Source organism: Ranitomeya variabilis, chromosome 3, assembly GCF_051348905.1.
Source record: "Ranitomeya variabilis isolate aRanVar5 chromosome 3, aRanVar5.hap1, whole genome shotgun sequence".
NCBI lineage: Eukaryota > Metazoa > Chordata > Amphibia > Anura > Dendrobatidae > Ranitomeya > Ranitomeya variabilis.
Window position 1 is genome coordinate 216,785,199 of NC_135234.1, and position 20,217 is coordinate 216,805,415.

At 41.4% G+C, this 20,217-nt stretch overlaps 1 protein-coding gene across 1 annotated transcript in view; it reads right to left on the bottom strand.

Moving 5' to 3' along the window:
- Positions 1 to 20,217, bottom strand: part of LOC143815673 (polymeric immunoglobulin receptor-like) — a 78,503-nt gene that overhangs the window by 15,863 nt on the left and 42,423 nt on the right. Inside the window, exons 3-7 of the mRNA XM_077295174.1 lie at positions 12,808 to 13,152; positions 11,603 to 11,935; positions 4,667 to 4,993; positions 4,262 to 4,573; positions 3,947 to 4,049 (exon numbers count right to left, since the gene is read on the bottom strand). Of these exons, the coding sequence (XP_077151289.1) occupies positions 3,947 to 4,049; positions 4,262 to 4,573; positions 4,667 to 4,993; positions 11,603 to 11,935; positions 12,808 to 13,152 (1,420 nt within the window). The remainder of the gene's footprint in view (positions 1 to 3,946; positions 4,050 to 4,261; positions 4,574 to 4,666; positions 4,994 to 11,602; positions 11,936 to 12,807; positions 13,153 to 20,217) is intronic.

Sequence of the window (20,217 nt, forward strand, 5' to 3'; positions counted from 1 at the left end):
TTGTCCTCCATTCCTTCTGTTCTGATCCCGCTGCTTGCCACCAGTTTGTGACGGGGTGTACGGCAGAGCAAGAAGGGACAACAGGCCAAGGGATGATTCCACAGATTTATTATCAAGAACGCTGGAACAACACATGCAGGTAGATCTACAGAGTCCACAATTAGTCCAACAGAACAGGTTCGGGGGCACCTCCCGATAATCCTTGTGCCAGCTAACAAAACAATAGTCCACACGAGTCCAAGGGATCACAAAACAATCCCACGAACGACGAGATATGTCCTCAGCTCAAGTCTCGCCCCGTTCGCTTCCGCAGTCACAGATGGACATGGGGTCTTGCCTCAGCTAAGAATCCCCACTCCTTCTCCTTCAAAGGTCAACTCACATCTGATCTCAAAATAAGAATGGATTGTCTGAGCTCCTGGGATCCGCCGCCCATGAAGGGGGGTAGGGGTCACACCTTCTATTCAATGGTTGGGTCCATCAGAAGATTCTAGACTAGTGGGCTCCGCTTAGTCTAGCTAGTATGTACATTTGACTAGCCAGCTGCTGTGAGGAACAATGGCTATTCCCTCACTAGTTGACAAAGCTTAATTACATTATAGCTTAGGGCTGCAAGTATTGGGGGAAGGAGACATTGTTACAGGTGAACTCCCAGCACAAGAAAATACATATATTACAGCTAATAGAAACCAGAGAACAGTTACATACATCAAATGGCATATTATTCAAATACAGGAGGACAGGGCAAAAGTACATATCATGACATACTGTCTTTGTCCTTCCTGGTTATCTGATCCCTTGGCTCGTCTCGGTTTACGCTCTGTCTCATCCCTAGGTACCATGCTTTTGTCTGGCTTTTGACCCTCGGCTCTCCTTTGACTATGTTTACATTCTGTGTCCTGTACTCCGTGCTCTCAGCTGCTTTCCCTAGTGGCACGCGCAGTGACTCTGTCCCCTGTCATCACGTGACTGCTTTGTTCCAGGTCCTGTGCTCACTGCTTAGTCAGTTAGTCAGCTCCTGTTATCGCATGCATTGAGTTGTGTGTGCAATGGAGAAAGACATGCAGGGGGGAGAGGAGTGCATAGGAGAGGATTAGATACATGGTTCACCAGACAGTATCACACAGGATAGGATTAGATACACGGTTCAGCAGTCAGTATCACACAGGAGAGGATTAGATACATGGCTCAGACCGTATCACACAGGATAGGATTAGATACATGGCTCAGCATAGTATCACACAGGAGAGGATTATTAGATACACGTCTCAGCAGACAGTATCACACAGGATAGGATTAGATACACGGCTCAGCAGTCAGTATCACACAGGAGAGGATTAGATACACGGCTCAGTGTGATACTGTCTGCTGAGCCATGTATCTAATCCTCTCCTGTGTGATACTGACTGCTGAGCCGTGTATCTAATCCTCTCCTGTGTGATACTGACTGCTGAGCTGGGTATCTAATCCTCTCCTGTGTGATACTGACTGCCGAGCTGGGTATCTAATCCTATCCTGTGTGATACTGACTGCTGGGCTGTGTATCTAATCCTATCCTGTGTGATACTGTCTGGTGAACCGTGTATCTAATCTTATCCTGTGTGATATTGTCTGGTGAACCGTGTATCTAATCCTATCCTGTGTGATACTGTGTGCTGAGCCGTGTTCCCCCCTTTTGCGTTCGTTCCCGTGCCCTCTTGCGTTTGTTCCCGTGCACCAGTGACACCATCGGTGTCATTACATTGGGCTTCCATAACACCTCAGCAGTGCCACAGGCTGATCGCCTCCATGCAACACCACATTGATGCAATAATTGAGGCAAAGGAGCCCCGACCAAGTATTGAGTGCATTTACTTAACATACATTTCAGTAGGCGAACATTTCAAATTTTAAAATAATTTTTCAAGCTGGTGTTATAAAGTATTCTAATTTACTGAGAAAATGACTTTTGGGTTTTTATTGGCTGTAAGCCATAATCATCAACATTAACAGAAATAAACACTTGAAATAGATCACTCTGTTTGTAATGACTCTATATAATATACGAGTTTCACTTTTTGTATTGAAGAAGTGAAATAAATTAACTTTTTGATTATTTTCTAATTTTATGAGAAGCACCTGTATCTCTAGGCTTCGCAGGAGAACTACGATGGCAGACACAGTGGCCTTTAAAATTCCCCTTGCTGCCATAGTAACTCTTTGTAAGTCACTGATAGTTGCATATAAATGATTAAACTGCATAGATCAGAGGAAGCTTCAGTTCCTTAAGTTTCAGGGAGATGCTGGCTAAGTAACACAACGAGTATATGGGTGGTATGAAGCAGGCTCATCTGCTGAGCCCGCTTTATGCAGCTCTTAGTTGCCTGTGACAAAATGTATATGATGTTTGTCTTTATGCTTGTCTGATGTACTGTACATGTTCTGCATGTGTCCTGTCCTTTTGTGGCTGGTATGATGTGAGCACTGTGCTTGTGTAACGTGTGCATTATGCTTGTGTGATGCATGCGCTGTGCTTGTGGGACATATGTGATATGCTTGCCTGATGTGTGCCTCATAGTGTGTGATGTATTCCGGGGATTGTCTTTTGTGTCTCAAGCAAGTTTTTATAAAATGTGCTACTTGAAGGGATTTTTCATTTCATTTTTTTTTCTATACCCACAGGCTTTCGCTAGGAAAAAAAAAATAAAATCAGAGTTACTCATCATCTCTGTGACCGGAAATTCTTCTCAGCTTTTACTGCGGTCTATGTTTACCAGCTACAACGGCGACATCATGACTGCAGCACACACTACTGTTGCAGTCAATTACTGAGCTCAGCAGTCGTGCTAAGGTAGATGGCACTATCTGCTGAGCCGACTGATTACCTAAGGTGGTCACGGGTATTCTATTTAATATGTCACCACTGCAGCCTGTGAACATGAACATAGACCAGGGCAGTATCCAAGAACTTTGAGCAACTTTGATATTTTTCACTAGCATAAGCTTTTGGCATAAAAATGTAAAATGGAAAACACATATTTAGAAAGGGTGCACAGGGGTCCCATGCCTCTGATAAATTTACAAGCTGTGCCCTGGAGTCCTTATACAGATATCTAGCCTTCAAGTGTCGGCATCATTGTGATTATAAACATTGCAATTTAAGTATATCATATATGCTTCATCTAAGTAACTATATTTATTTAAGGTTTTATGCAGATGTAAATGAGGGTAGAAAAAAAATTCAATTTTTTTAAGGGGAATAGGGAAATGCACTTGTGGAACCTGATAATCCTAAAACAGCTTTCTGCAAGTTATAAATAACGGCAGTGTACTTCCTTAGAACAAATAACATAAAGGAACAATTGGCATGATTCCCCTTTCTTACAATGGTGATTCTTTTCCTTGTGTGGATAGGTTTTAATAAAGCCTTGCTGTATATATTGAAGAAAAGAAGTACCGATAAATAAAAAAATTATACAAAGCAATAATTAACCAAAAAAATTGAAAATGTTACATAGATACTAATATAATAATAATAATAATAATTTTATTTATATAGCGCCAACATATTCCACAGTGCTAATATAGAAATTGAAGTCAGGGGTGGGGAATCTTTGTTTCTGGCAATGGCCATTTGAATATTTAGATCATCCTTGGGGGCCATACAGATTGCACGCTAACTCCACCCACAAAGTACATCCTAAAGCTGGCACTGGTGTCAGGACGTTTCATTGCACGTGCCTCAGAGTGCAGTAGAAGACACTGCGTGTGTGTGCTCACGGAGCAAGAAGAAATTAACGGGCAGTCGGCCATCAGAATACAGCTGCCAGCCCAAGCACTGTGGTCCCAGGAATCTCCGCGGAAGATGAAAAGGGTAATCAAGAGCCGTAAATGGCCTGAGGGCCTGAGGTTCCCCACCCCAGGCTTAAGTGAATAATTATCTACAGAAATATTATTGAATGTTAACCTGGTAGGGGATATCTCCTTGTTGGGTACATTAGCACGTCGTCCAGTGTCAGAATTAGGAACATCTACAGCTTCTTCAGTGTCAGCAACATCTTGGATTGCTTCTAATTTAACAAAATAAAATATTTTAATAATTCTTATATTTTAAAAGCATACAGACTAACAAAAACATGTTATGTCTGTGCTTTTAGCTGTAGCTGATTGGGCTACAGAAACTGAAAATACAAACATTGTCTAATTCTTAGTTGCAATTGTTAATATCAAACAACTATGTCCCAATGTGCTTGACATTTGGTTAATCAGTACAAAAACTCACCATCCACTATAACTCGCACTGCTATAGTGTTTCCAAATTTTCCATCTTTTTTGACTCCACACCAATACCATCCGCTGTCTTTTTGGGATATTGTTTCAATGGTGAGGACTAGTTCCCGAGTCTCACATGATACACTAAGACCACGTTCATCATCATTAACGTGAGAGATTACTTCCTTACAATTAATGCCACTTAATTTGCACCAATATTTTTGGTGAGTGTTAAATCGACATGGATAGGAGCATGGGATTTTAATAGTTTCCCCAGTCTTTACATTTATTATTTGACCACCGGTCAGTCCTTCAAGATTTCCTAAAATAACGATAGTATGATTAAAACAGTTGTCAAAATATAGAAGAGATACTGAAAAGTCATATTTATTGATATCAGGAATATGTCTTGTACCTTCAGAAATCTTGATTTGCACAGTTGAAGTTTGATCATGTTTTCCATCTGTCAGCACACACCAGTACCAGCCTTCATCTTCTTTGGTTATTTGGTTCATAAGGACCTGCATAGTGCCATTAATGGGATCATCATAAATGGCAAGTTTCCCTTCAAAATCATCCTTCACATAGCCATCTGTATTTATGAGTGGAGTACAGACTGAACCTTCCAACTTACACCAAAACTTAAGAGTGTAATCCTTTTTAGAATCATAGTTACACAGAGCAGATATTGATCCACCCAAACTTGTTGACAGTAATCTAGATCCTTGCGGTATATCAGTCTCTGTTGAAGACAAACACCAATATCACATCACAGTTAGTAGTAATAATGGACCAGATGGGCTGCTTCTTTTCTGTTTTTGTGGTTTTGGACTAGTATTAAAGGTGGAATTCACTAATGGAATGAGAGGCATCTTTATGAAAGTTTTAGGCTAGATTCACACTTATCCTGTGCTCTACACTGAGCACAGCATTGGCATTCCATCTATATCCTCAAAAATGGGTTTACGCAAAACCCCTGTCAGAACCCAGACAGAAAAATGTAGTATAATCAGGAAATCATAATAACTTTGGACTCGATTTGGCCTCCTTTCCCAGGTAGCCATCATTTTAGGCACGCACAAAATCATGGTCTACCATGCTATTTTGTACAACTAAAAAATATGGATGCCATGAGAACACAGGCAAGACAAGCAGACGTAAAACACATGGAGTAACTTTGGAACCTGTTTCACCTTTGTTCTGTTGGTTTCCGTCTTTTTAGGCAGACATATAAATGTGGTCTTTCATGCCTTTGTGCCCATATAAGCAATATGGAAACCATGATAACACTCGCTAGTCCAAAGTAATTATGTCTGCCGCAAACAATCTCCTTCAGGGGGTGAATCACATTTTTGGGGGATTTCATCTCAAACCCTGATGCAGTATTCACCACAGAACACAAGATAAATGTGAACTAGGCCTCATCTGTGGGTTCAATGGTGCACATTGTATCCTGGGTGGTTGAGCTCAAACATACACTTCTTCTGCGCCTTTGTTCCTCTGCTTTAGTGGTCTATATAGTGTTCTTAACTGCTTCTCACTTTGTTCTAATTTTAATTGAGAGAATCAGGAGGAACATCAGTCATCACATGTAATATAAGTAGAAAACTCAGCACTCAAAATGTATCGTGTTGAAAAAAGGGTTCCAATTTATTATATGGCGAGCTGCGTCGCCTGTGATAAGCGCTGAGTGCCGTATATAATCCATATCAGTCATCACATGATCACAAGTCTGCAAATCGTATGTGAGCGATCACATGATGACTGCTCGAATCAGCAAGTAGAATGAAACAGAGAGCATATTACACACCTTTAGGACTCACCATGTCAGTGTCAAATTACAAAATTATAAACACAGGGGGATACCTGTCAGTCTAGGGGAGCAAGGCAGGGAGAAGCCTCAAGGGACCGTACTCTTGAGATAGTCATCATAGTCGCCGGATGATAATATTAAATGTATGTTTCATCAGAAACATGACAGCATCAGAGAAAAACCTACACAACTGCAAGTCTGCAATAATAGGGTCAATGTCTGATTCCTGCTGCTCGGGGTCTCCTGCAGGAGATATCAGCTGGCAGGTTCCTTATCATGTGGCAAAATAGCATTGGAAGCCTCAGTGTCATACATTGCATACTGCTGTCTCCAGATCACTGTGTAATGGCTTAATGTGGAAATAAAAGCCATTCTATCAATTTATTGCAGCGATAACAGCTAAGATGTATTATGATGTTCTGCAGCAGCTGATGTGTATTATGGGGGTCTGCAGTAGCTGAGTTGTGTATTATGATGTTCTGCAGCAGCTGAGGTGTGTATTGTGAGGTTCTGCAGCAACTGAGGTGTGTAGTATGATGTTCTGCAGCAGCTAAGTTGTATAATGAGGTTCTGTAGTAGCTGAGATATGTATTGTGCTGTTCTGCAGATGGTGAGGTTTGTGGTCACACACACACACACACACACACACACACACACACACACACACACACACACACACACACACACACACATATATATATATATATATATATATATATTTCCACTGCTCAAAAAATAAAGGGAACACTTAAACAACAGAATATAACTCCAAGTAAATCAGACGTCTGTGAACTCAAACTGTCCATTTTGAAAGCAGCACAGTTTGACAATCAATTTCACATGCTGTTGTGCAAATGGAATAGACAACAGATGGAAATTATTGGCAATCATCAAGTCACACTCAATAAAGGAGTGGTTCTGCAGGTGGGGACCACAGACCACATCTCAGTACCAATGCTTTCTGGCTGATGTTTTGGTCACTTTTGAATGTTGGTTGTGCTTTCACACTCATGGTAGCATGAGACGGACTCTACAACCCACACAAGTGGCTCAGGTAGTGCAGCTCATCCAGGATGGCACATCAAGGCAAGCTGTGGCAAGAAGGTTTGCTGTGTCTGTCAGCATAGTGTCCAGAGGCGCTACCAGGAGACAGGCCAGTACATCAGGAGACATGGAGAGTGCCATAGGAGGGCAGCAGCCCAGCAGCAGGACTGCTACCTCAGACTTTGTGCAAGGAGGAACAGGAGGAGCACTGCCAGAGCCCTGCAAAATGACCTCCAGCAGGCCACAAATGTGCATGTGTCTGCACAAATGGTTAGAAACCGACTCCATGAGGATGGTCTGAGTGCCCGATGTCCACTGATGGGGGTTGTGCTCACAGCCCAATACCGTGCAGGACGCTTGGCATTTGCCACAGAACACCAGGATTGGCAAATTCTCCACTGGCACCCTGTGCTCTTCACAGATGAAAGCAGGTTCACACTGAGCACATGTGATAGACATGACAGAGTCTGGAGACACCGTGCAGAGCAATCTGCTGCCTGCAACATCCTTCAGCATCACCGGTTTGGCAGTGGGTCAGTAATGGTGTGGGGTGGCATTTCTTTGGTGGGCCGTACAGCCCTCCATGTGCTCGCCAGAAGCAGCCTGACCGCCATTAGGTACCGAGATGAGATCCTCAGTCCCCTTGTGAGACCATATGCTGGTTCGGTTGGCCCTGGGTTCCTCCTAATGCAGGACAATGTCAGACTTCATGTGGCTGGAGGGTATCAGCAGTTCCTGCAAGATGAAGGCATTGAAGCTATGGACTGGCCCATCCATTCCCCAGACCTGAATCCAATTGAACACATCTGGGACATCATGTCTCGCACCATCCACCAATGTCACGTTGCACCACAGACTGTTGAGGAGTTGGCGGATGCTTTAGTCCTGGTCTGGGAGGAGATCCCTCAGGAGACCATCTGCCGCCTCATCAGGAGCATGCCCAGGCATTGTAGGGAGGTCATACAGGCACGTGGAGGCCACATACACACAACAGAACATCATTTCCTTGTCTTGAGGCATTTCCACTGAAGTTGGACCAGCCTGTAATTTGATTTTCCACTTTGATTTTGAGTATCATTCCAAATCCAAACCTCAATGGGATATTAATTTTGATTTACATTGATCATTTTTATATTTTATTGTTCTCAACACATTCCACTATGTAATGAATAAAGATTTGCAACTGAAATATTTCATTCAGTGATATCTAGGATGTGGTATTTTAGTGTTCCCTTTATTTTTTTGAGCAGTGTATATATATATATATATATATATATATATATATATATATATATGTAGTCGACGGTGCGAGACACTAAGGCTAGGGGAGAGGTTTGCTCTGGCTGTGAGATTAGGTAAAAAAGGCTCAGGGAGCTGCCTGATCTGGTCAAACCAGATGTAAACAAACTAAGTGCAGAGGATGAAGTGACATTCAGGAAAATTACATAAAAGGGAACAACATTAAAGGCATGGGAGGCATATACAGTTGTGTTCAAAAGTTTACATACCCCGGCTGAATTTTTGCTTTCTTGGCTTTTTTTCAGAGAATATGAATGATAACACCAAAACTTTATCTCAACTCATGGTTAGTGGTTGGGTGAAGCTATTTATTGTCAAACCACTGTGTTTTCTCTTTTTAAATCATAATAACAACCCAAAACATCCAAATGACCCTGAATAAATGTTCATTTTGGCCTGATAACATGCACAGAAGTTGACACAAATGGGTTTGAATGGCTACTAAAGGTAACATCCTCACCTATGACCTGTTTGCTTGTAATCAGTGTGTGCATAAAAACTGAGTGAGTTTCTGGGATCCAGACAGACTCTTGCAGCTTTCATCCTGTCACTGCCGTTTCTGGATTGTGAGTCATTGGGAAAGCAAAAAAATTATCAAGGGATCTACGGGAAAAGGCAGTTGCACTGTATAAAACAGGAAAGGGACACAAAAAGATATTCAAGGAATTGATAATGCCAGTCAGCAGCGTTCAAACTGTGATTAACAAATGGAAAATCAGGGGCTCTGGAAAAACAAAACAACGGTCAGGTAGATCAACAAAAATGTCGTCCACAACTTCCAGGAAAATTGTTTGTGATGCATAGAAAAACCCACAAATAATATCAGCTGAAATACAGGACTCGCTGAAAACTAGCGGTGTGGCTGTTTCAAGATGTACAATAAGGAGGCACTTGAAGAAAAATGGGCTGCATGGTCGAGTCGCCAGAAGAAAGCTATTACTGCGCAAATGCCACAAAGTATCTTCCCTACAATACGAAAAACAGCACAGACACAAGCCTCAGAACTTCTGCAGCAAGGTACTTTGGTGTGATGACACCAAAATTAAACTTTTTGGCACAACCATAAATGTTACATTTGGAGAGAGGTCAACAAGGCCTATAATGAAAGGAACAACATTCCTACTGTAAAGCACGGAGGTGGATCGCTGATGTTTTGGGGATGCGTGAGCTACAAATTCACAGGAAACTCGGCCAAAGTTGAAAGAAAGTTAAATGCAGCACATTATCAGCAAATAATGCAGTCATCAGCCCATAAGCTGCACCTGGGACGTACTTGGATGTTCCAATATGACAATGATCCAAAACACAAGGCCAAGTTGACCTGTCATTGGCTACAGTAGAACAAAGTGAAGGTTATGGATTGGCCATCTCTGTCTCCTGACCTCAATGTAATTGAGTCACTCTGGGGGATCTCAAGCTCTCAATTCATGCTAGACAGCCCAGGAATTTACAGGAACTGGACGCTTTTTGCCAAGAAGAGTGGGCAGCTTTACCATCTGAAAAAAATAAAGAACCTCATCCACAACTACCACAAAAGACTTCAAGCTGTCATTGATATTAGAGGGGGCAATAAAAGGTATTAAGAAATGGGGAATGTGAACTTTTGATCAAGGTCATTTGGATGTTTTGGGTTGTTATTATAATTTTAAAAGAGAAAACACAGTAGTTCGACAATAAATGACTTCACCCAACCTCTAACCATGAGTGGAGAAAAAGGTTTGGTGTTATCATTCATATTCTCTGAAAAAAAGGCCAAGAAAGCAAAAATTCTGCCTGGGTATGTCAACTTTTGAGCACAAATATATATATACAGTATATATATATATATATATATATATATATATATATATATATATATATATAGTGAAGAAAAAGGAACAGCACTACACTTGTACTTATCTTCGGGTAAGGCCCCAGGCAACCAGTCCAATGATTGCACCAGATTCACAGAGATTCAAAGAAGAGGCAGCACTCCATAGTTAAAGTGAAACATGTGGTAGGTTTAATCGACCCACATAGCCGGGCGACGTTTCAGCTCAATCTGAGCCTTTATCAGCCAGATTGAGCTGAAACGTGGAGTGCTGCCTCTTCTTTGAATCTCTCTCTCTCTCTCTCTCTCTCTCTCTCTCTCTCTATATATATATATATATACATATATATATATATATATATATATATATATATATATACACATACTGTATATATGTATAATCTAGACAAATTTGGGAAACCCCAGAAGAACCCTCACTATCAAGCCCTAAAACTTTTATTGATATTTAAGAAGTGGGGTATTTAGATATTTAGACGTTTTTGTCCCTGCACTGCCTAAATCATTCCAATTGTATAGAGAGGCATGGATCAAAATTATCTGATGGTGGCACTGCAAATGTCAACTCTATTGGCAAGATAGGACAAATTATTAGAACAGCACAAGTGTCCCCCCCAACATGTTTCACTGTAAAGGCAGCATCTTCAGGTGTTGGGACACTAGCTAGACTGGTGGCCGGCCAAATAAGTCACATGTATAGAGTCTCTGTGCCTCTTATCTAAACCAATAAAATTCTAGGTATCTTAAAATAGGGAGTATCCTGCATAATGTTCTGACAATCACACTGAGTGACAGCTGTCACCAATCACCTAATGCCACTATGTTGTACAAATAGTTGCATCGTAGGTTAATATATATATATATATATATATATATATATATATATATATATATATATATATTTAAAGCATCATTCTAATCGTTCATTTGAATGTTATTTTTTGGGAGGTGTAGGTGTTTCTGGGGGGCACTGTAGGGAGCTTACACAGGTTGCTGGCCAGCAAGTCTAAGCAGTAGACAAAGAGGTCTTCAGAAAACACAGACCCTAGTACTTCTTTGAAATATAATACTTTTGTTAATAGTCTTATCATAACACTTTTTGAAGGGATGGCCCATCTCCCTCAGACATAAAAAACAAGTATTCCATTATTATAGTATTAGTTCATTTATACTTCACAGAAATTAACGTTTAGATTTTTTGAAGACTGTTTTTTCTATTGCTTTTATACGTCTGTATGACTGTCATATCTGGGTATGCTGATTGGTACTCAAACTTGGTACTTTTATAATAGTCTATATTAGAGATAATATTAGAGATTGGTATGGTTTTTGTTGATGAACAGTGTATGTCAGTATTTTTTTCTCACCTTCATTGATTCTCAAATCAAAATCAATAGTTTCTCCATCTCCTCCAAAATGACCCACACCACAAGAAAAACTCCCAGAATCTTCCATTCTCAATTGTATTATTTTTACGGTGAAACTTCCTGGCCTCTTTTCATCTTCTTGCAGAATAATTCTTCCATAGTATGCAGGATCAATTTCCTGTGTGTTGTCTATAATAGTCTGGCAGCCAAGCTTTCCTATTCTGCAAAGATACATCCTCTGTTTGGCATATTCATCTCCAAATTCACAATGGAAGTTTGCTGCTCCCCTCAGTTGACCATAGACCAGTTTTGCCTCATTTGGAATGACTGAGTCTGTGAATTAATTGTTCAAAATAGTTAAAGTACAATATATTAATGCATAACTCCATTGATCAACATAAAAGCTTCTATTGATATATGCACACTGAGTTTTTCAGGTGCCTTCATAGAATCATATACTGTTAGAATTGGAAGGGACCTCCAGGGCCACCATGTCCAACCCCCTGCTCAAAGCAGGAGTCACTAAATCATCCCAGACAGATGTCTGTCCAGACTCTGTTTGAAAACTTCCATTGAAGGAGAACTCACCACTTCTCGTTTCAGCCTGTTCCACTCATTGATCACCCTCACTGTCAAAAAGTTTTTTCTAACATCTAATCTGTCTTCTACCTTTCAGTTTCATTCTTTTGGAGGGGCTCACCTTGCCCGATATTAACTAGTTAACAATGACACTGATACTTTTAAACAATAGGCAGGTCGTCTTCCCTATATAAATGAAATGAAAAGAGCAAACAACATAATCCGTTCTACAAGTAATACAGTGTTTAACTCTATGTAAACCAGAAGCCAAGTCAATATCATTCACTGTATACTGTACAACAACTTACAAAATGAACAGTGTCTACATTCTGTATATGATTTCCTTCAAGAGAAAGGTTTTGTAATCAGTTCTCCCTAAGAGTATTATGAATTATTGGACTACAAAGAGTCCATGTATTGTTCTTCTATCTGCCATAGGGGAACATATGAACGCTAAGCTGAGCTTTTATATGTACAGTGGAATCAGGATGTAGCCATTGGCTGGAGAAGTAATTTTCTGACAACTATATGAGGTGTATTGCCATCTTCAGGCTGCCCAAGCACATAGAAGTGATAACTGGAGGGATTTTATAAGACCATTTGTGCATTTATCTTGTGATAATTACCTTCAGTAATGGCTAAAGTGAACATAGTTTTTAATCCATGTGCAGCTGTACCCAAGCCAACAACGTACGTGCCTTCATCAGTTTTTTTCAAGTCTGAAAGTTTCACGATAACTGAGCCTTCTTTGTTATTGTCTTCAATTATAACACGGTCTTCATAGTTCGGATGTCTGTAGTCATTCGTAGATGCGATAACATTTGCACATGTTCCTCTTCTTCCTCCTTCTTTACAAAAATACTTGCGGCTATACTTATTGGCCTTGGTAATTACTGAGTATTCACACTTGATGGTTACTAACCCTTCTGATTGTCCAGTCACATGTGTTGGGCAGGCAATTTTATCCGACTCTGCATTTAAGAGAATATGTCAACATTGGGTTACACTTCATTACATTTAGAAGGCAGGAGTTTCTTTAAAAAGTTGTCTGCTACCGGACAACCACTTATTAATAGCTTCAATAGAGAATTAACACCTAATATATGTTAAAGAGAATCTGTCAGCAGGTTTGTGCTATGTAATCTGACAGAAACATGAAATAGGGGCAGGGACCCTGATTGCAGTGATGCACCACTTACTTTACTGGGTGCTGCAGTTATGATAGAGTCACAGTTTTTTCAATAGCAGATCTAGCAGAGTTCAGTTGTTGAACTGTGTATAACCCCGCCTACTCCTCTGATTCGCATGTTTCTGTCTATAATGTATATTCAGAGCTTCTAATAGGTGATGAAGGTGTGGTAGGACTAGGAGGCACAAGAAAGCAAGTCCTGAAGTGATCATCTCCTGCTGAGAAAACACTCATTGTATTGACACAGTAAAACCCTACACAGTGAGTGACACATCACTGGAATCAGGGACTTCGCCCTTACATCATGGTGCTTTCAGATTACATAGCAAAAACCTGGTGACTGATTACTCTTAAAGGAGTATTTTGCATAAGGCCTCATTCACACATCAGGTCATTTTGGTCAGTGTTTCTTCAGTGTTTGAAATAAAAAATCTGGAGTGGTACCTATTAGAAATAATCTATAGCTAAAATAAATAAAATGATAGTTGAATAATGATAAGTTCCACAATTTGATGTGTTCAAATTGATCCTGTGCTGAGATAATCTTATAAATGTGCCCCTGCTGTGTACTGTGTAATGGCTGTGTCTGACCGTACAGGGACATGATCTGATCATACCACATCTCTTAGGCAGGGGAGGAAGCAAAAGAGTATACTGACAGGACAGCAGGGGATCACAGCTGATTCTTTTTGTGAGGCAAATCATTTCCCTGCCTGTTTTTAAGCAGTGTTTTATCTCACAGAAATAATCAGCTGTGATCCCCTGCGGTCCTGTCTGCATACTCTTTTGTGTCCTCCCCTGACCATTAGATATGGTATGTTCAGACCATGATCTTGTATGGTCAGACACAACCATTAGGCTGTGTGCACACGTAGCAGATTTTTTGCGTTTTTTTCACGGTTTTTCGCTATAAAAACGCTATAAAACCGCGAAAAAAACGCTAACATTAAGCATCCTATGTAACAGAATGCAATCCGCATTTTTTGTGCACATGCTGCATTTTTTTCCTGAGCGGAATCGCAATCCAGAAAAAAACGCAGCATGTTCATTCAAATTGCGGAATCGCGGCGATTCTGCACACATAGGAGTGCATTGATCTGCTTACTTCCCGCACGGGGCTGTGCACACCATGCGGGAAGTAAGCAGATCAAGTGCGGTTGGTACCCAGGGTGGAGGAGAGGAGACTCTCCTCCACGGACTGGGCACCATATGAGTGGTAAAAAAAAAAAGAATTAAAATAAAAAATAGCGATATACTCACCCTCTGGCGGCCCGACCTTCTCAGAGGCTTCCGAGGTGTATGTGAAGGACCTGCGATGACGTCGCGGTCACATGACCCGCGGTCACGTGACCGCTACGTCAATGGAAGGTCCTGAACACACAGCATTAGGGCTGTCCCACACGTCCAGATAATTCCGGTACCGGAATAAATCGGTACCGGAGTTATCCGTGTCCGTGTGCCTGGGAACTCACGGAGGCCATACGTGCGGCACACGTGTGCCGCCCGTATGGCGAGTGGGTACCACACGGAGCGTGTGGTACCCACTCTGCATGGTGCTGAAGCTGCTGAAGCTGCGATTCATATCCTCTCTGCAGTAGCATTTGCTGCAGAGAAAATATGAAGAATAGTGTTAAAAATAAAGATTTAGGTGTCCGCCGCCCCCCCACCCCCTGTGCGCCCCCCCGCTGGTCAGAAAATACTTACCCGCTCCCTCGCTCCTTCCTGCTCTGGCCGCGGCTTCTCCTGCATGCGGTCACGTGGGCCCGATCATTTACAGTCATGAATATGTGGCTCCACCTCCCATAGGGGCGGAGCCGACTATTCATGATTGTAAATGATCGGCCCCACGTGACCGCATACAGTAGGAGGCGCGGCCAGACCAGGAAGGAGCGAGGGAGCGGGTAAGTATTTTCTGACCAGCGGGGGGGCGCACAGGGGGTGGGAGGGCGGCGGACACCTAAATCTTTATTTTTAACACTATTCTTCATATTTTCTCTATAGCAAACGCTGCTACAGGGAAGATATGAATACCGGCTTCAGCACCATGTGGGGGGGACAGCGCTTACTGTAGCGCTGTCTCCTGCACGCACACGGACCCCAGACGGAGAATGTCCGTGTGAGGTCCGTGTTTTACGCGGACCCATTGACTCTATTGGGTCCGTGTAAAACGTGCGCTCCCACGAACACTGACATGTCTCTGTGTTTGGCACACGGAGACACGGTCCGCAAAAAATCAATGACATCTGCACAGATGCATTGATTTTTATGGGTCTACGTGTGTCAGTGTCTCCGGTACGTGAGGAAACTGTCACCTCACGTACCGGAGCCACTGACGTGTGAAACCGGCCTTAGGAACGGAAGCCGCTGAGGTGAGTATAACCTTTTTTTTTTCTTTTTTTTATTATTTTTAACATTCTATCTTTTACTATAGATGCTGCATAGGCTGCATCTATAGTAAAAAGTTGGTCACACTTGTCAAACACTATGTTTGACAAGTGTGACCAACCTGTCAAACAGTTTTCCAAGCGATGCTACAGATCGCTTGGAAAACGCTAGCAATCTGCAAGCTAATTATGCTTGCAAAACGCTAGTTTTCTGCGGGTATATGCATGCAAATTCTGCATGTGATATACCCGCAGCAGGAGGCGCAGAATTGCCGCGGAAATTTCCGCGGCAATTCTGCAACGTGTGAACTTAGCCTTAGACTCAACAGAGTTCACACTATGCATTTTTGCAACTTTTTTTAATTCTTTTTTTATGCAAATTTTCAGCTGCGTTTTACAGTACCAGCAAAGGCTCTGAGATTTCAGATATCTCACACCTTGGTATCGGATTTTGCTGCATTTTGTGCCAAAACCTGATTCTATAGAATAAGAGTTTTTTTTCAACACTAAACTTTATCAGCATGCACAAGAGACAAATCTAGCATGCCAAAACCGCAGCAAAAAAACAAGAAAAAACAAGAAAACATGCTTTTATTTCTTCAGCATCTTTCCTGCCAAGAGATCAGGTTTTGCTACAGAAAAATGCTGAGAATGAACTCACCCTTACACAATACACAACATGGACACATTTATTAGATTATCACAGCACAGGAACATTTTTTTTAAACACATTCAATTGTGGAAATTATTATTATTCCAATATCAATTTATTAAAATCAACTTTCCTCTTGAGATAGCATCTTTAAATAAAGAATTTACTTTGCATATTAAATTGAGTGCCAAGTTTCTGTGATAAGTTGGCATAAATGATAGAAAAGTACTTGAGCACCTTCACCATCCCCTTCTCCAGAAGAGCCTCGTCCCGTGTACAGACGATGTGACCTCTAGTCACATATAGTAAAATTCCAGTACAAGCTTGTGTTAACAGGAGGTAAGTATAAAATGGTCCATTTGACAAAAACTGACAGTCAATCTAATATATAAAGCTGAATGTGGGTATGTATGTGTGTGTGTATGTATGTCCGGGATTGGCATCTGAACCGTCGCAGCTATAGCCACAAAATTTTGCACAGTCACACGTCTGGACCCCGAGAGCGTCATAGGCTATGTTGTGAGGTGAAATTTTAACCCCGCGCTTTCCAATTCACCAAACAATTTTGCCCCTATCTACATAATGGGGAAAAAATGAAAGGAAAAGTGTTGGAGGCAAATTAACAGCTGCCAGATGTGAACAAGGGGGACTTAAAGAATGAGAGCGATGGCGCCAAAGAGTATATACTGTACAGTTGCTAAGGTGGGGCCACGACATGGGATAATCACCACACCACCACGGGGATATGAACACACACACAAAATGCGCCACACACTACCACGTGCTCGAACACATATACCACCCTCAGCGCACATTTCACCACACATACACCAACCTCGCCACATAAAAGTTGAAACACAAAAGTCGCCGCTCAAAACTCGCCACGCGCAAAACTCTCCACATGCAAAACTCACCACACGTGCAAAACTCACCTCATGGAAAACTCGCCACACGCAAAACTTGCACACGCGGAAAAATTGCCACATGCACAAAAGTTGCAACACATGCAAAAGTTGCCTCACACAAAACTTGCACATACTCAAAAGGCCCCACACATAAAACTCGCCACGCGCAAAACTCGCCATGCGCAAAACTTGCTGCACACAACTTGCTACACTAACCTGTCACATGCAACTCGACACACAAAAAGTTGCTACATGCATGTCGCCACACACAACTCAACACACACACTTGACACACGAAACTCGCCCTAAAACACACACAAGTCTGGTATTATCCTTCAAAAACAAAAATCTGATTAATAAGCAGACAAACTACAAGAGCAACAAATGTACCATATAGGAATCTGGCAGCTGTCAGTCACATGACCAGTCTATTATGTGTATGTGTGAGCTAATATATACTGCCAGGGGGTGGGCTTACTGTTGGCTGGGGATTTATCAGGCTGCCAATTTAGCTTACAAATACTGAGGTAAAAATACTGACCAAATAACGTGTGAACGAGGTCTAATACAGGAGGAGATGACATACAGATATATACTATATACAGGGGATATGACACACAGGTATATACTATATACAGGAGAGATGACACACAGGTATATACTATATAGAGGAGGAGATGACATACAGGTACATACTACATACAGCAGGAGATGACATACAGGTATATACTATATACAGAAGGAGATGACACACAGGTATATACTATATACAGGAGCAGATTACCTACAGGTATATAGTATAAACAGGAGGAGATGACATACAGGTATATGCTATGTATAGGAGGAGATGACATACAGGTATATACAGGAGGAGATGACACACAGATATATACTATATATAGGTGAGATGACACACAGGTATATACTATATACAGGAGGAGATTACATACAGGTATATACTATATATAGGAGGAGATGACATACAGGTATATACTATATACAGGGGAGATGACACAGCAGGTATATACTATATACAGGGGAGATGACATACAGGTATATACTATATACAGGAGATGACATACAGGTGTATACTATATATAAGGGAGATGACAAACATGTATATACTGAGGTGAAAATGAGAGGTGTGAGGTGAAAATGAAAAGGTGTGAGTGCAAAATGAGAGGAGTGAGGGAAAATAGTGGAGTGATCGGAAAATGACAGATGTGAGGTGGAAATGACAAGTGTTAGGGGGGAATAAGAGGAGTGAGGGGGAAAATAAGAGGAGTGAGGGGGAAAATGAGAGGTGTGAGGGAGAAAATGAGAGATGAGAGGGGGAAAATGAAATATGTGATGAGGAAAATGAGAGGCGTGATGGGAAAATAAGAGAAGTGAGGTGCTATAACTAACCACAGATATTTACTATGCCCAGGCAACGCCGGGCTCTTCAGCTAGCTTAGATTTACAATCTCCATGCTTTTCTCATGGTCAACTTTATGTGGCCTGTTCAAGAGTTGGAACAGCCAAAAATCTGTTTGTCTTTGCACCTGAAGGAAAAACTAAGAATGTCGTTTATCAAAAGGCTCTCGAATAAGTAGTAGAAGATTACTTCACATTACTTGGCCAATTTAGTTAAATCTGTGTGGAATATCTCTGGTGTTGAAATATATGTTGTAAAATGCTTCTATTAGCTTAGTTTTTGCCTTTTAATAATTACATTTCTATCTATTTGTTTTGTGTTTTTTTTGTGCAGAATAAATTTTTGTTAACACATTCTATTTTGCTAACAGCAGTTATTACCCCGGGTAGTACAGCTAGTCCTAAATAAATTCCGGTCGGTGAACTTTTAATGATCTGCTGTCACTTAATAGCCTGTTTTCATTGGCTGACCATATCAATTGATCAGTATGAAGCAATCTGTCATAGATTGCTAGGCTGCCATTGTTCTTGGCAGCGCAAATTCTGCTTACAAAGACTGATGCACCGCCAAGAACGATGATATTTTGTGCTGCACAAAAGGTCAGTTCACCTAATGAACGAGCAATTTACTTGTTTAACGGGTGATTGTCATCATGTTTATACGGAAAGATAATTGTAAATCTTTCAATGTAAATGCAGTTTAACTTGTTTCTTTTATGTTTTAACCACTTAAATTGACAATTTTCAGCCCTCCTGCTCCACATTCCTACCTTCTTTGAATTGTATGCCCGCCTATACATTGAGTGCCATTGAAGACATAATTTCTGACCCTTTAGAGCTATTTATAAACCTAAAGCCTATACTCAATAGATAAAAGTTGCCTTTATCAACCAATATTTGGGAGGGGGGGGGCGGATGATTGTCTGATGTAAATGGAGGCCTCTTGATGTGAACCAAGCAATCAGTTCAAATGTCTGATCTTTTATTTTTAGATAAGATAAACTACTATAAGAAAGGTGCCTGGCAGTGGCTTTCTCTCCTCTGCCACTGAAAATGAGCCAACATTTTGCCATTGGAAAAAGAGAAAGATCGACTGTTCATCTGCCAGCTATGGCAGCTAAATGGCCAGCTTATAATCAGCCAGGATAATTGATCAGTTATCCATCAGAACTTTAAATAGGTTGTCCACTTCGTTTACACTAATGACCTATCCTTAGGATAGGTCATCAATGTCTGATAGGCCGGAGTCTGACACCCAGCACCCCCGCCAATCAGTTGCTACCGAAGTCTCGGTGTCTCAGTGTCTGCGGCAGCCGGTGTATGTGCAGGACAAAGCCTGGGCCACTACCAGAAGATGGAACAGCTTGGCAAGTGAGTACTTTTGGCTAGCAGCCGCTACTGGCACCGATAACAGATGCTCAGCTGGGGTGCGGGGTGGCCTAAGGATAGGTCATTAATGTAAAAGAAGTAGACAAGCTTTTTAACATGGT